Source organism: Echinops telfairi, unplaced genomic scaffold, assembly GCF_000313985.2.
Source record: "Echinops telfairi isolate 266 unplaced genomic scaffold, ASM31398v2 ScPeMD7_7427;HRSCAF=8465, whole genome shotgun sequence".
NCBI classification, from domain to species: Eukaryota; Metazoa; Chordata; class Mammalia; order Afrosoricida; family Tenrecidae; genus Echinops; species Echinops telfairi.
In genome coordinates this window covers 13,549,198-13,565,725 of record NW_022111327.1, presented here as the reverse complement: position 1 = coordinate 13,565,725, position 16,528 = coordinate 13,549,198, and the positions used below count along the sequence as shown (strand labels likewise).

Sequence of the window (16,528 nt, the reverse complement as noted above, 5' to 3'; positions counted from 1 at the left end):
GGTTGGTAATGGCAAGTAGGTTTAGTCTCCCTTTTGCATCCACGGTGTCCCCAGAGGCAGAGAGGCCCAGCATTCTCTCCCGCAGACGTGTTGGTGGGGAAAGGCTGCAGGTCATGTGCGGCCGGCATGTTGAACCAAACTGAGTGCCAGGTGGACTGAAGCAAAGCTGGGAAGGGCCGGCAAGAACAAACACTAGAGTCATCTCCTTTGGGAGCCCTTGGTTGCTATGGAGATGATTAGGACTCCTGGCAACCTCAAGGGTATCAGAATAGAACTGTGCTTCACAGGGTTTTCAATGGCTCGGTTTTTAGGGGGAAGCCAATTAGCAGGCCTTTCTTCCGAGGTGCCTCTGGGCAGACTTGAGAAGGGATTGTGGCACTTCTAGTGGGGTGGTGTCAATGAAGAGCAGTAACCGGAGTGCAGGAGATTAAAAGGAAGCCGTGTTGACCAGAAGTTACCCAGCTATGGCAACTTCTGGGAGATAGGAGCACCCAGTGTCCACACAGGGCAGCTGATGGAACCCCTGTCAGGTTCTAGTTTAGCAAAGACAGGGATGGCTGGCTGGAGGTAATCGACTGGGTCCGGGGTGCATCTCCAAGCCATGTGACTGCTGGCTCCCTGGCCAGAGGCCAGACACTGTCCTCAGACTCTTAGGCTTCTAAGAACCCTGGCAGAATGAAGCAGGCAGGCGGGGGCAAGGTGGTGGGGGGGTGTAGGCACAGGATGTGTGCACCCCAACTGGCTAAAGGGGAACTAGAGAAGTGGGGCCCAAGTTCTGTTGTGCAGGGGAAGGGTGTTTACAGGAAACCCAAACTGAAAGTGAAAAAAGAAGTGGGGTTAATGAACGTGGATTAGGTACCCCCTGCACCCCCAAAAGTGGGGGTGGGGTGGGGTTGGAGGAGGGTCAGAAGAAAATTGTTTAATTAATTCATGATGATGAATAGACAAATTAGAACGTAGCTACGTTTAAGATGGTCTTAAGATCTTATTGCATTGGCTCCTGAGAACATTCTTTCTCCCTCGTATACCCACAAACACCCGAGGGCTGCTCATAGTAGTGATGCCTAGCAGAATCATTATCAACTGCCAGAATGTATCATCTTTTCTCTCTTCCTAAAAACCAGTGGCCATGGAGTCATTTCTGATCCTGAGTGACTCCATGTGTGTGAAAGTAGAACTGCACTCCCCAGGATTTTCTAGGATGGCTTTGTCAGAAGTTGAATGATTGCCAGCCCTTTCTTCTAAGAGACCTCTGAGAAGGTTCTAACCTTTTGCACTATTCAGGGCCTCTGTGGCACACATGCCTTCTGCCAGTCTCAAGATGGTCCCAGGCCATGAGATAGAAGCCCCTGTATTTCCTTGGCCCACAGGGAAAATGGATACTTGAAGTATCAAGTAACCTTCCGAGCAGTCGGGGTCAGTTAATTGGTACTCCAGGGGCAGGATCTGTTTGAGAAGTGTCTGGAGGATGGTCTCTAGATTATGATGCCAGAACATTCTGTTGCTGTTACTTAGGTGCCTTCAAGTCGATTCCGACTTCTAGCGACCCTGTGGACAACAGCAGGAAAGCCTGCCCCGTCCTGCGCCGTCCTCACCATTGTGCTTGTGTTGAGCCCATTGTGGCAGCCACAATCTCAATCCATGTCGCTGAGGGTCTTCCTCTTTCCCATGGTCCTTCCACATTACCAAGCATAATCTCCTTTTCCAGGGGCTGGTCTCGCCTGATAACATGTCCAAAGTAGGTGATATGACGTCTCCCCAGCCTTGCTTCTAAGGAACATTCTAGCTGTACTTCTTCCAAGACACCTTATTTCATCTATATGCTGAGCAAACCATCAGACAAGCTGGATTATACGAAGCAGAGCCTGGCATCGGGATTGGAGGAAGGCTTATGAATAGCCTGTGATAGATGACACAACCTTGATTGCTGAAAACGAGGAGGACTTGAAGCACTTGCTCATGAGACGACCAACATCCTCACAACTGGACCAGTAGGTAACATTATGATAAACAGAGAGGAGATTTAAGTTGTCAAGGATTTTGTCTTGCTTGGATCCACAGTCAATGCTGGTGGAAGCAGCAGTCAAGAGATCAAATGACACATTGCTTTGGGTAAATCTGCTGCACAAGATCTCTTTGAAGTGTTGAAGAGCAAGGCTGTTATGGTGAGGACTACGGTGCCCCGGACCCAAGCTTTGGTGTTTTCATTGCTTCACGTGTATGTGAAAGTTGGACACTGAGTACGGAAGGCTGAAGTAGAATCGAGGCCTTACGGTGCTGGCAAAGAACAGATCGTCTTGGAAGAAGGACAGCCAGACTGCTCCTTAGAAGTGAGCTGCCAGAACACAGCTACCCCCAAACCTGAGTTACAGACGCATGTTGATTCATGTTCCTGTTGAACTTTATTCGATTTATTCTGTGGCATAAATAGGGCAAGCAGTACTGATCGCCATTTGCTGGAGGAAGAAACTGAGAGACTCAATGTAGTCAACTGTCCTGCCCGTGGCCTCAAAGTCCGAGCTTAACCCCCTGGGCTATTTAATCAACACACTTCTCATCACACCACAGTATCCCCAAGAAGTCAGTCCTTGGTTGTGGGTCCGAGCCATCATTTCTTAGCCAAAGAATATATTCATCCCACTAAATATTTTGGCCAGGGAATTGGTTAAAAGCACATGTCTGGGTGGGGCAAACGGTTTGCACACTCGGCTGCTAACTGAAAAGTTGTTGGCTTGAGTCCACCCAGAGGCACCCTGGAAGAATGGCCTGGCAATTGTTTTGCTCACAAACCCCAGCCATTGAGCACCCTCCGGAGCACAGCTCGACCCTGCCACATCCCAGGAGTTGAAACTGCTCCTACAACAGGTGCTCTGGTCTCATTTGCCTCGTTGTTAACAAGGGTGTGTGGAAAACCTTCATGAGCACATTTGCACAGGCATTCTCCACACTTCCACATACATACAGGGCTAAGTCAAAAAGTAATGCGACCGGGGGCTCCCGTGCATACATGCACCGGCGTATTCCAAACAAAACACCTTGCACCATGCCTCGGAGGGTGAGTTAGTTAATTGTGCCAGCCTGGCCGATAATCACATGTGGTGCTGGTTGAAAGGCGGAGGGATAAATGGGTGGTGAAGCCTCGCCTTTCTAGTTCTCGGGTCTCTTGTTTTGTGATGGTGGTATCGGGTGCAGATGCCTTAGCAGTTCCCTGCTTCAGCTTGCAAGATGGATTTCCTACAAGACATCCCCAAGGAGAAGCCGCATGGATCTATCCCGATGCAGCCCTAGGTGCTGGAGCAGCCGTGTGGAGACCCTTGCCAGTGCTGAGATGCTTACACGTTCACGGACTCAGCTTTCCGCCTGCAGTCGGCATCATTGCCTCTGTTTTGTGAGGTGGAGGACTTTGTGGACTGGTGTTGGGTTAATGGGTTAATGTTGGACTTGTGGCTTGGGCAGCTTTGGGTTGGGATGTTTTCGTGATGTACCTTTTCTTTGCATAAAACTCTCTCTTATACGTGAGTTGCTGTGGATTTGTTTCTCCAAAGTACCCAGACTAATACAGAGGGCAAGTGAGTGGCCGTAGACAAGTTCTCCCAGCAAAGCACTTGTCTGAGTCTCCTTAAAGCGCCTGCTCATAAAAGATCCAGTCAACACTGGGTGGGTTTTTTGTTTGTTTATTTTTGAGGCGATCTGCTTGGACCAGTTAAATTCAAGGCAGAGAGGTCACTGAGAGTCTGTAGTTTGGGGACTCCAAAGGGATCATCTTGATAGAGTTTCTTAAAGGACACAGGATGATCATGAGGGTTTATTAGGAAGCTGTTCTAAGGAAACGGGAAGCTGTCCTGAGGAGTGTTTTTTCCCATCACAACACTGCACTTGCTCACTCTTCCAAACTCCCTGCCATGGAGTCGATGCCAACGCAGAGGGACAGGCTCGCACTGCCCCTGTGAGGTTCTGAGACTGTAACTCTCGATGGGAGTAGAAAGCCCCATCTTTCCCCCGCAGAGTGGCTGGTGGCATAACCAGGGACCTTGGCTCATTCTTGGAAGGTAGCAAAGGCTGTCTCAGGAGAATTTCATTGGGAAACCTAAGCCTATCCATCCTGCAGCCCTGATCTTGCTCCTTCGGACTTCTGGTTTCTCGAATTCCAAGAACATTGAAAAGGAACATGATCTGTGGCCTTCCAGGATGCCCAAACTGCTGTTTGGATGTGGTGTGAATGGAAGACTGCGGAATTCTTTGGGGGGTGTTTTCATCTCTCTAACCCGCCCCTAGATGGAGGATGTGGCCAGAAACAAGAGCTTCACATTGTGATTTTTTTTCGTTTTAATAAAAGGTTCTAGAATGGTGTCGCAATACTTTTTGACTTTCCTTGTACCTACACTTTGGGGACACACATACACACACACACACATCAGCTAAATGGCAACTTACACCAGGTTTTAGTGGTTTGGTGTTAATGTTCCAGTTTTGCCACAAGCTCCCTGAGTGATCCGCGGGAAGTCTCCAGAAATCCCTTAAAGACCCTGATGTTCTATTTGCTCATTTTGTGAACTACAGAGAACCCCCTGTTGCTGCCTCACAAGACTATTGTAAGGATAGAGTGAGAGATTGTATACTAAAGCATTTTGAAAGTGCTAAGATGCTCCCCTCTCATTTTACCCATTGTCTGCTTCCTAGTTGAAGAGTAGCCTAAAAAATATACCAATGGTCTATATTCTGGGCTTCCTGGGACCAGTATGTTTGGGCTCTGCATACAGCCTGGTGGTACAATGGTTAAGCGCTGCCCTGCCAACCAAAACGTTGACCATTTGAGCGCAATCAGCAGCTATATGGGAGAAAAATGAGTGTTCTGCTTCTGTAAAAATTACAGCCAAGGAAACCCTTTGAGGGCAGGTCTACCTTGTCACATGGGATCACGGAGTCACAACCAACTTGATGACATGTGACAGCAACAACATCCCATATTGTACATATACTGTGCCCCTGCCCCACCCCCAAGATCATTCGTCAATGAGATATGGCATCTGCAACTGTGTACTTGGTCAAATAAAAAGTTCTTTCTCCACTGCAGACAGCTTCAAAGAGTGCCACGGCCCTTTGGAAGTCAAAGAAGAATAAGAAAACCTCCCTCTGTCTGCCTTCCGGTGGCCTTTGTGAGCCAATTCTAGAATGAGGGCTCTGAGGAGGGGGCGGGGGCAGGAGGGGGGGGCGTTGCCTGAGTGGCCACCTTCCCCTCTTTGGTCTGCTGTGGAGAAACCTGCTGGGAAAAGCCAGCCTCCTCGGTTGAGGTCGGCTGTGGCAGCAGTTTACCCATTGCCTCCTACGTGTAGTGCATGGACTTCATTAGAGCGTTGCCCGTGTTTACTTGTGTAATGGCTACTGATAATGAATGGTCCACTCAGGGAAATGTGAATGAAATGATGGCAAACCATGTGCAATGAAATTTGAATCAACTTCCTAGGAAAAGAGCTTTCCAGCTCTCAATGAAAATGGGCAAACAAACGAAATCCACAGGGTCTGAGCTCCTAGCTCAGACACAACAGGATGAATTATTCTAAAGTGAAACCTCTCACTACCTGTAAATATTTTCATCTTCTCTAAGAAAACAAAACAGTAACCACAATACCATCATATTCACACCTACACAATGACCAGTCAAGCCTACCTTCACATCAAAACCTTTCTAGGCAGTATTCAAAGTCCCTCAGGGAATCACTAGTCTTTTTACACTTGGTTTGCTAGGTGCAGGGGCCATAAAGTATTGAGAAAGAGTGTCCTCCTTCCCCACTGTAGTTGCTGATTTAAATAGAGTGCAAGGTGTCTGACACCAAACAGGTTGCTGTAGCTAGTGCACCGGGGCTGAGGGGAAGGGGCAAAACATCTTCACTACTGACCAAACAGGAGGGGTGAAAAATCTGAGGATGTCCTGTCTAGCTGGAAGAAAGGGCTTGGAGCCTCTGGCCAGGTGCTTTGAATGAACCCGCAGACTGTCCCTGCAAGAAGTTGCCAGCTCCTTGAGTGGCTTCTTCACGGCTGTCGTCTCAGCTAGGAGCTCTGGGTGGGTGTTTGGGTCCTTCACTATACTCTCGTCTCTCTTCTTTTGTGTACGCTTGAGAGTTTGCCTCATACAGTTAAAAAATAATAAGCATCATGATTTTAATTAAAACGAATGGTCTTCCCTCCTCACCCACTCCCCTGAGTCTTGTTGTTGTTGGGAGGCTCCGACCCATGGCGACCCTCTGTACCACAGAAGGAACCACTGCTTGGTCCTGCACCGGCCTCACAACAGTTCCTACCCCTGAGCCCATGGATGCAGCTCTTGTGTCCATCCAGCTCCTTGAGGGGCTTTCCCGTCTGTACCCAGCATGAGGTCCTTCTGAGTCGAGTCAATGAAAAACATAGCAATCGCGAATAGCTCACATGCTGCAGAGAAGAACTGCACTCTGTAAGGTTTTCATGGCTGTGACTTTTGGGAAGCAGAACACCAGGTCTTTCTTCGAAGGCACTGCTCAGTCAGTTCACACCACCAACTTTAACCATTTGCACAACCCAGGACTCCACTAGCAGCGTAGATACCAAAACCAAATAACCTCTCTTTCCCACAAAACATGGCTGTGACTTTCCAGAAGCAGTTCATTAAGCCTCAAGGTGCCTTTGGGTAGGCTTGAACCACCAACTTTCAGCTCAGTACTTGAAAACTGTTGTGCCACCCAGGAACCCTACAGAGGTACTTAACCTTTGCTTTCACATCACTATGAGCTACAGGACCTTTTTTTTTTTTTTTCATCTCTGTGGACACAGACCCTCAGGTATCCTTGTCATCAACGGTCACTTGTTTATTCTTTAGCAAAAGTTTTCATGAACTTGGTCCTTGTGGAATTCAACCAAAACTTCTCTCTAACATTTGGGGTCTCCTAATTTTCTCACACTGTTATTTATTATGGTTTCAGGCCCGGAAGTTTGAGAACTTGAACCTAAGGAACAGCCACTAGAGGGAGGCAGGTTTCCATAGTCTGTGAACCTTTCTAAATCTGGGAGATCCTACTGACTGTGGCACTTGGGCAGGGCTTATGAGCCCAGTCGTTTCCCTAATCACTATGGCAGCATTAATGTGAACAGGAATCTTTCAGGATTAAGCGTCCTAATAAGAATAAGAGAAAGAAAAAAATAGGAGCCCAAATGGAAACTGCAAATATCGATAGCAGGGTCCACCTATGATACTCAGCTATGCCAGCAGCCAAAGTCGGGGAAACTCTCCTCTTTGAATCAGGTCAGCAAGCAGTCCACGCACACACTTGAAACCACCCTGACCTATTTCTTCGTGTAATTTATAAGAGGAAACCAGTTAGACCAATGAAGCAGCTCCTCTTAAGATTAGAGATGCATTTGTGTATGTGTGTGGGGGCGGGTGAATGTGGGTATTTGAGGGACTGTGTTCTAGGAGCCAATGCCAGTTCTATTTAGAGTTAATGAAGCTTACCAGGACCCTGGGTCTCATGCAGCATGCAGCACACAGCAGAGTTAACTGTAAAACATTAAGAACTGATGATGATGGGGGTGAGCATGAGAAGAAATCAATGATTATGAGTTGACACAAACAATGGAGGAGGTGGAGGTCAAAGGAGAAGATCAGGAGGTGTGGGGATGGGATGAGTTGAGCACGCTCCCTGCCACATGGGTACTCTTTCTTAATCTCTCTAAGGGCCACCAAAGGAACTTCTAAATAAGTGAGTCTATTGGCTCCAGCCCCCACCTCTCCAGAAGAAACACTATTCCCACCAGCTCTTCTGTTCAAACCCACCACCATCACCATGGGGGCAGAGCGGCATCAGTCTGATGGTGGAACTTCCAGATGCTAAGCAAGTTCTCCTGGAATTATGTAGGAAGTTCAGAGCTGGGGCTCCTTAGACATTTGGAAGTCCAAAAGAGGACAGTCCGTCTTCTTAGACCCTTGTTGCTGCTGTGCGGTGCTACACTATCAGCCAGGTTTTCAGCCATGCCAAAGAATTGGAAAGGGCATGGAGTCACCAAGGCCAAATCTTCTTGGAGAGAAAAGTCCCCCTACACAAGGCCTGCTGCTTGTGGTGTCCTGAGGCAAGTAGTGGGGGAAAAGCTGGCAGTCTATGAAGAATTTCCCCTGAACATCTGAATAAGGACTTCGTTTGGCGTCACTGAGCTCAGGAGAAACGAATGGACTACTTCCTGCCTCAGGAATTGCCACTAACAAATCTCCACAGCACTGTGAATGTAGCCGGTGAGAACTGGAAGTAAAAAGGAGACTTTTATGGTCTTCAAAAGAGGAATTCATTCCTGCGGGTGCAACCAATACACCACAACACAGCACACACTCTACGGTGTGTCCAAAGGGACTTGTGAGGGTGGGGTGGGGTGGGGGCAGGGAAGCGGGTAGTTCAACTTTGACCTCAGATATAGCCAAAGCTAATAAGTCAATGAATGTGCTCTATAGCACGATTCCGTAACAAAACCTCTCTGGACAAATTGGTGAAAATGCTCACATTTTGACTAAGGAGTCACTGGATGGCCAGACAGTATGCCTTCAAACAGAAGGCACTTTGCTGTACCTAAGTGGTCAAGCCAGGGCTGGCTGGAGGCCAAGAGATGCATTTTCCTTCTGCCAAATATAGGGGTAAACCAAAGAAAATGTTACTGCAAACAAGAGCAACTCTTTCGGCTCTTCTGGCCCCTTTAGTAAGGGCACAGTTAAACACTCTGATGTGACTCTAAGTCACGTTGTCCTAACATGTTAAAGGACGCAAGGGGGACCACTGATACTTTCTTGACGGTGTACAGGTTCCAACAGAGGTGCTTTTCTCTACTCTGATTCTGACTTATCACCCACGTGGTAGGTGACCAGTTTCCCAGGTGATTCCGCCTTACCAAGTACTAGAAGGAAGATGGGGCACATGGAGTAAGGGTCCTGGCATCTACCTCCCCACTGAGTTCTCAGTCCCCCAGGCCAAGAACGAAGAAGCAGCTAGGAGGGGTGGGGAGTTAGGACTGGGCTATGGTCTTCGGTAGCAGTAATGTTCTGTTGGCTATCGCTAGGGAGAGCCGAGGCAGAGTGAGGTCAGAACACAGGCATGTTCTAGAACGTGTCTGGAAGCCAAGTCAGCTCCAGCCTCTGTTGGGTGCTCTCTTTCTTCCACTCCTCTCTCTGCCCTTCATCTGCTCCTCTCCCTGGTACAGCTTTGGAGCTCTTACTGTTTCTCCCCTTCTTCCACACTCTCTCTTTCCTTTCCCTTTCTCTCCTTCCACTTCAGGCCTTAAGTCGGCAGCACTTTTCTAAGGGGCTGGGCCTCAGAAGCTACATACCTCTACTTTCAGCTCCTCTACCTCACAGGAATCCAAAGGCCTCCTGGGAACTCTGAGATCAAAGTCTAGGTGCCTGAGCTGGTCAAACCGCCCCCAGCTTGCCTCTTGTCCTCAGTCCCCTCAGCCTCCAGGTCCTGCCCTGGAGACATGCGCAGGAGGGAAAGCAGACAAGGCCCAGCCCAGCCGACCACTTACTTTTTCTTCTCCTTGTCTCTTTTCAGCGTCTGTGACCCCCCAGCCTGGGATCCCTGGGACTGGAGCAGCTCAGCGGCCGTCTTTCTCTGTTTGAAAGCATTCACTTCATCATCCAGGGATTTCTTCTTATCCTCTAGCTTCTTCTTCTCGTCTTGGTGTAGTTTCTTCAGCCGGTCAAACTTCTCATGGAGCTAGGGGAGAAGCACAGGGAGTTTGGGGAGCGTCCCACCTCTGCCACACACCCCATGAGCAGCCCCCAGCCCAGTTGAGCCCAACATGGTGGTGGTGGTGGTGGTGGTGGTGGTGGGGAGGGGCGTGTGCTCGGAGGGTTGTAATCCTGTAGGATCCTGAGACTTGAGAAGACATTTTTGCCAGCGATGGTCATAATGCCACCAAAGGACAGCACGTTTTGGATTGTTCTCTGCATTTAGTTTCTGCTCCAGGATCGGTGGGAGAACCTTGAATTCTGCTTCACACAGTGTTTGGCTTAAAAGAAGCATCTCCACAGCTACCACATGTGATTAATGGTATCGCGTCTAATAACTGAATGTAAGCATTTCAGATGCATTACCTCACTGAATTATCACAACAATCCCGAGGAAACGAAACGGACCTCACGGCCACTGAGTTAATTCCAACTCATAGCCATCTTCTAGGCCAGGGTAGAACTGCCCCTGAAGATTTCCAAGATGGTAAATCTTTATAGGAGTAGAAAGCCTCCTCTTTCTCCTGTAGAGCAGCTGGTGGATTAGAACTGATGATCTTGTAGTTAGCAGCCGAATGCATAATCCACTCTGACACCAGTAGCACTATTATTATCTCCATTTTATGAGGAAACAGAGAGAGAGGTTAAGGAATGTTCCCGAGGTCACACAGTTAGGAAGTGGCAAATCCAATCTTCCGGGGACTGCATTAGGAGACCATCCAATACGCAAGGGGCTCTTTGCCCTTTCTCCTTCCCCGAAGTCAGGGATGATAGCTACAGATGGATTGCAGGGAAAATGTCAACAATGTTTGGACTTGGACATAGAAAGAGATAAAAGACTTGCATAACATGAAATGACTACGGAGATGGGCCATAGTGGCTTCTGTGTGGGGCTTCTACTGCAAGGCCAGCAGTTTGAAACTTGCACTGTGGGATAAAGCTGAAGCTTTCTCCTGCCGTAAAGATTTACCGTCTCGGAAACCCAGAGGGGCAGTCCTCTTCTGTGAATTGGACAATTGACTCAATGGCCAGGCGTGTAGTTGTCTGGGTGGAGATGGCAGCTTTGACCCAGGGGAGGCTTCGGGAGCCCAGAACAGACCCAGGGACTTGATGAAGACTAGGAAAACGGTTTTGACAAGCCATGCTGGTAAGCGCGGCAGAGAGCAGGAGACATAGGCAGGAACCGACAAGAACATAAAGTATGGGGACTACAAAGAGCAGATCAAGCCTCGTCTCTCTTTCTTTTGAGGATTCAAGAGCGATTTTAGGATGACCTAGTTCTTGCTGCCCACCATCAAGGAAACCCGTTCTCCAGGCCCTACGGGTGTTTGGGGACTGCTGCTTAGGAGGCTATGGCAGGTGACCCAACTCCCAAACCCACGCCACCCCACTGCCACTGAATAGCCTCCAACTCACAGACACTCTACAGGACCAAGTAGAACTGCCCCCGCGGGGTTCTGAGACTGTCAACTCTCACGGTAGGAGACGGTCGCATCTTTCTCCTGAGGCAACGGATGACAGACCGTGTTATATAAACCAGCTTTGGCTGGACCAGCAGGCAGAAGGTCTATCAGCTTTCAGCTGGCTTTTGTTCATCTGACTTTTATGCATGGCCCATCCGCCTTTACCTCTCTTGCTAAAAGCGCCTAGTGACCTTTCTCTGTTGAAAAGAGAACCTGAGTAAAATCCATCCTCTTGCCCCAGGCCATGGTGACTGCACTGAAGAGTCAGAGCCAATTAAAGACAGGTGAGACCTGGGAGCCGCTGAGTCCGGCCCTTCTTCAGGGGACAGGGCTTTGAGGTGACACGCTTGTTGACAGGACCTGGACTGGCCCTCACGTCAATGAATCTGGTAACCTTGGGAGGACAAGTCAAGGAGACCTTGAAGGCGAGGTGACCAGTCAGAGGACAGTGTGGCTGTGAGGTTCTGTCCAGAGTGAACTGTTCTCCGTTTCTAGGGTGAAGTGTGGGCCTGGTGTCCCAGTGGTTATGCGTTGGGCTGGTTTTGGTCAACAGTTCAAAATCACCAGCTGCTCACAGCAACCCTAGGGGACAAGGCAGGACTAGTCCTGTGGGTTGCCGAGACTGTACTTTTTTTTGCATTCAACTTTTGTCTTTTTAGAGACTGTAACTCTGTACAGGAGTAGAAAGCTTCTGTAAACCCCAGGGCTAGTTCTGCCTTGACCTCTAGGGTCGCTATGAGTCGGAATCGACTCGATGGCGGTGAGTTTGGTTTGGGGACTGGGCGGTTTGGTATGTTGTTGAATCCAAAAAAGGTGTTGTGAAATGTAAATCGCCCCCTCTCCTGATTCAAATTAAACAGTAGGGGGCGGGGGGGAGCAGAACCATCAAAACATTAACCACAATGTATAGGGAAACTGAAAACAAAATCACTGCCCTGGACCCCCCTGAGGCAGTTCGAGTCTATCCAGGAGAGTCACTGGGAATCGCTAGAATCTACTCAGTGGCCATGGGTTTGGCTCGGGGTCACCCTTTCTGGGAGCCGATCACCAAAGCTTTCTTCGGCAGAGCCACTGGGAGCCTTTCTTTCAGGCAGCTTGTCTTTGTCAGCAGGTGAGCATGTGGCCATTGTACCACCAGGGCTCCTTCGAGGGCTAACTGTACTAATTTAGTCAATTTTACCTTCGTTTAAAAACTCACTGGAGCTCGAAAGTGAAATGGAACAGAAATGTGCACTCTAGAGTGAAATACGCGCTCACGTGACCACGGACATGCCCCAACTGTGGCAGTTTTAGGTTTCAGTAAGGCATCCAAGACTGCCAAGGCCTATCTTCCCCATAACTGTGGGGACCAGCACCGGAGGAGGGTGGGGACAGAACAGCCAAGGAAGTGATGAGCGTTCTTTACTGAGCTCAGGGCACCTAGGGAAAAGCAGTAGTCTACACTTGGCCTCAAGGGGGCATCAGGACTTGTCTCTTTAACAGTGCTATCCAAGAGAACTTTTTGTGATGCTGGAAATGTTTTGTATTGGTGATGTCCAACATGATAACGATTAGTTGCGAAACAGAAGCCCTGGTGGCATAATGGTTATGGATTGGGCTGCTAACTGCAAGGTCGGAAGTTTGAAACCACCAGCCTCTCTAAGGGAGAAGGATGAGGCTTTCTACTCCTGTAAAGTATTACAGTCTCATAATTCCACAGAGGCAGTCCTACTGTTTCCTATAGGGTTGTTAGAGTCAGAATCAACTCGATGGTGGTGAGCGTTGCCAAAAAAAAAAAAAAAGAAGGTCCTCACAGTGGCTGCATTGATGGGCTCAAGCGTAATAATTATGAGGATGGCACAGGACCTGGCATTGTTTTGTTCTGTGGTCCTTAGGGGCGCCATGAGTCAGAGCTCATTCACGGCCCCGAACAACAATGACACGAGAATTGAATACTTGAAACGTGTCCAATGGTTTCGAGGGAATGAATTTTACATTTCATTTCCTTTTAATCAATTGAAAAAATCTCCAGTTGCCACCGAGTCGATCCGATTCCAGCTCGAGGTGACCACAAGTGTTTCTGAGGAGAACTGCACTTCAGTGGTGGGGACCTTTCCCAGGGTTCGCGTGGTGAAAATAGTTTGTGCTCAGCTTCAAACCAGTAGCACCACAGAATAAAGGCCTGGCCATCTGCTTCTGTAAAGATTACCGAGAAAAAAAAATCCCAAACCCCCTGTCACTGAGTCATTGCTGACTCACAGTGAGTCCTTGTGGGCTGCCGAGACGGTAACTGTTTATGGGAGTAGAAAACTGCTTATAGGAGTAGCTCCCATGGAGCTGCTGGTGGTTTTGAACTGCTGACCATGTAGACTGTAGGCAAAGCACAACCACTATACCACTAGGGCTCCTGTAAAGATTACAGTCAAGAAAATACTATAGAGAGGTTCTAATTTCTAATACATAGGTTGCTATGAGTTGGAATCAACTTGATGGCAGTGTTTTTGTTGTTGTTATTTTCTTTGGAGTCTGGACCTTTTGGAAGTTGATTGCCAGGCTTTTCTTCCGAGGCACCTCTAGATGGATTTGAACTGCCAATCTTTTAGTTAGCTACTGATTACTTAAACCAAAGTAGCAGCACCGAAAACTCACTGCCATCAAGTCAATGCTGACTCCTGCCAACCCCCTGTGGGTTCCAGACTATAGTTATTTACAGGAATAAAAAAACCATTCTAAATGTAAAGTGTCACACGTAGCTAGTGGCTACCTAGTGGAGTTGATGAAGCTCTAGAGCAGGCGTCCTCAAACTAGGGCCCACGAGCCACATGCGGCCTGACGAGGACATTTATCTGCCTGGCAGGGTTTTTTTTGCCCCGTTTTGTTTTTTACTGAAAAATAAGATATGTGCAGTGCGCATAGAAATCTGTTCATAGTTTTTTTTGAAACTATAGTCTGGCCCTCCAATGGGTCTGAGGGACAGTGAATTGGCCCCCTGTTTTAAAAGTTTGAGGACCCTGCTCTAGAGAGCAACATTAGACAGAATGAGCACACGTTCCCGTTTGGAGGAATGAAGAGGGGAGACCCTGATGTCGAAGCCCACTCTGTACCAGCCAAAGCAGCACTCCACATGCCATGCCCATCCCTGCCCACAGCCTGCCAGGCTCTCACTGGCTGCCCTCTAGGGCAGAAGCCCTGCCCATAACCCAGTTCAAGCTCCTTTCTTGTCCGTCCTGGCAGTAGGATAGGCTCTCCTTTACCTCTTTCTCTGCCTCCTTGAGCTCGGCTTCTTTCTCTTTGACTCTCTGGACGAACATCTGCCTCATCTCCTCTTCTTTTTTCTGGAGTTCCCCTAAGAACTCATTCCTTTTGGCCTCATACGTCTCCTGTAAACTGCGAACAAGGTCAGGTTAATTCCGCTGCCTTTGGAAACGGCCCCTGTGAAGTGCAACGTTCTCTCCAGTGATGCCGAAAGCCTCCCCCAGCCTCCCTTCCTCGTGTGTGGGAGAAGCAAAACCAAACGAAGACAAACCAGAACCATCCAGGAGTGGGCAGCTAGCTGGAGAGGCGGGGCCGCCCTGGCCCTCTGGGGAGACAAGTGGATGTGCAAATGACTCTGGCACTTCCAGTTCTACAGTCTCACTGTACACACGAGGACACTGAGGTCCAGAGAGCAGAGGCCACCGGCCCAAGTTCACACATAGCTACAGAGAGGCAGAACTGGCACCAGAAGCTAGGTTTCCTGCCTCTTAATTTGGGTGATTCCACTGCACGGCGGCCAGGTCCTGGCTCTGAAACGGGCCTGGTGAATGATTTCCAGACACATTTGACCCGACTCCCACGCGTGCTAGATCGATACATTGCTAGTCGTTCAGCCTCACATCAAGAACTCACAGTCTCGTGGCAAAGTCCTCCCGCTCCAGACCTTCAGAGAGGGTGGCACGCGGAAGACGCAGGCGGAGAGAGTGGCTGATTTGGGGGAGAGTAGCGAGGGGGAAAGTGCTATCCGCCACAAAGAACTGGACACTTACCCACGGCAGGGTTTTAAGGACCCAATTGGAAATGAGTGGTGTTGTTCCTACTAAGAAGTGACAGGGAATCTCAATGTGAAGGGTGGGGAGGAAAGGGAGGGAGGGGAGCCCTGGTGGCGAAGGGGTTGTGCCGTGGGCTGCTAACCACACGGTCAGCTACTCCTCAGGAGAAGCTGAGGCTTTCTGCTCCCGTACATCTCAGAAACCAAAAGAGGCTATGAAGCTGGAATCGACTCCAGGTGGTTGGCATGGGATTCAAGTGCTTGGTGACTAATGGAAAGGCTGGCGCTTTAAACCCAGCAGCCACTCCGCGGGAGCGAGCTGTGATCATCCGCTTCCTACGTAGAGATCTCGATCGTGTCACGAGGCTGGAAGCGAGACTGTTTTGTGTTTGATGGTTTTCTGCATATGGAATTCAGGACGGGTAAATCTATAGTCCGGTGGTGTAGTGGTTACGCGTTGGGCTTCAATCCGCAGTCAGTTCGAAATTCCTACAGCTCCATGGGAGAAAGACTGGCCTTTCTACTCCTGTCAAAGGAACCATCTCAGAAACCCACAGATGGCAGTGCGTTTTTTGTTTGTTTTTTTTTGAGTGAAATCTATAGAGACAGTGACTGGGTTCATAGTGCCTTAGGGTTGGGGGGAGCTGAACAGATAATAATGAATACAAGAAAGAAGAAAATGTTCGACAACTGATTGTGGTGATGATTGCACAACTCTTTTCAATATGTTCCAACTGGCGTATGATAGGTGAATTCGATGTCAATTTGTCACTACAACTTGACATTTGGAAAAATTGGAACGACCTTTGTGAAACCCCCTCACATATGCACCCTGGAAAGGCGCTCATAGAGACATGGAAAAGAGGGCTCTTTGCGATGGGGCAGGGGAGGAGGTTGTGTGGTGAGTGAGGCACCCTCGGGTCCGTACCATTCTGTGACATGTAACATGTATGGGAACGGACTGCCATAGATTGGTCCATCACCCTCATGGCTAACCGTCGAGTGCTTCACTGTTGTGCCATCCAGGATGCTTCCAAGGAGGAGGAAACCCACTACCATTGAGTCGGTTCTGACTCACAGTCGCCCTAGAGGACAGAGTCGAAGAGCTCCCTACGACTTCTCAGACAGTGCCTCTTTCTGGAAGCAGCCTCATCTTTATCCTGCAGAATGGCTGGTGAGTTCACACTGTGGTTAGTAGGCCCAATGGGTAACCCGCGAAGCCACCATGGCTCCCAAAGGGGAATGTGGGGGAGGGTCTAAAGGACCAGGGAGAGGGATTAGAAAGGTCTAAAGAGGCAGCTCTAGTGCACTCTGGCCTTGCTG

At 49.0% G+C, this 16,528-nt stretch overlaps 1 protein-coding gene across 2 annotated transcripts in view; it reads right to left on the bottom strand.

Annotated features, from left to right (window-relative positions):
* Window positions 1-16,528, bottom strand: part of SEPTIN6 (septin 6) — an 89,490-nt gene that overhangs the window by 4,887 nt on the left and 68,075 nt on the right. For both annotated transcript variants that reach the window (XM_004710072.3, XM_004710070.2), the window contains exons 8-9: window positions 14,433-14,565; window positions 9,532-9,722 (exon numbers count right to left, since the gene is read on the bottom strand). In XM_004710072.3, the coding sequence (XP_004710129.2) occupies window positions 9,532-9,722; window positions 14,433-14,565 (324 nt within the window). The remainder of the gene's footprint in view (window positions 1-9,531; window positions 9,723-14,432; window positions 14,566-16,528) is intronic.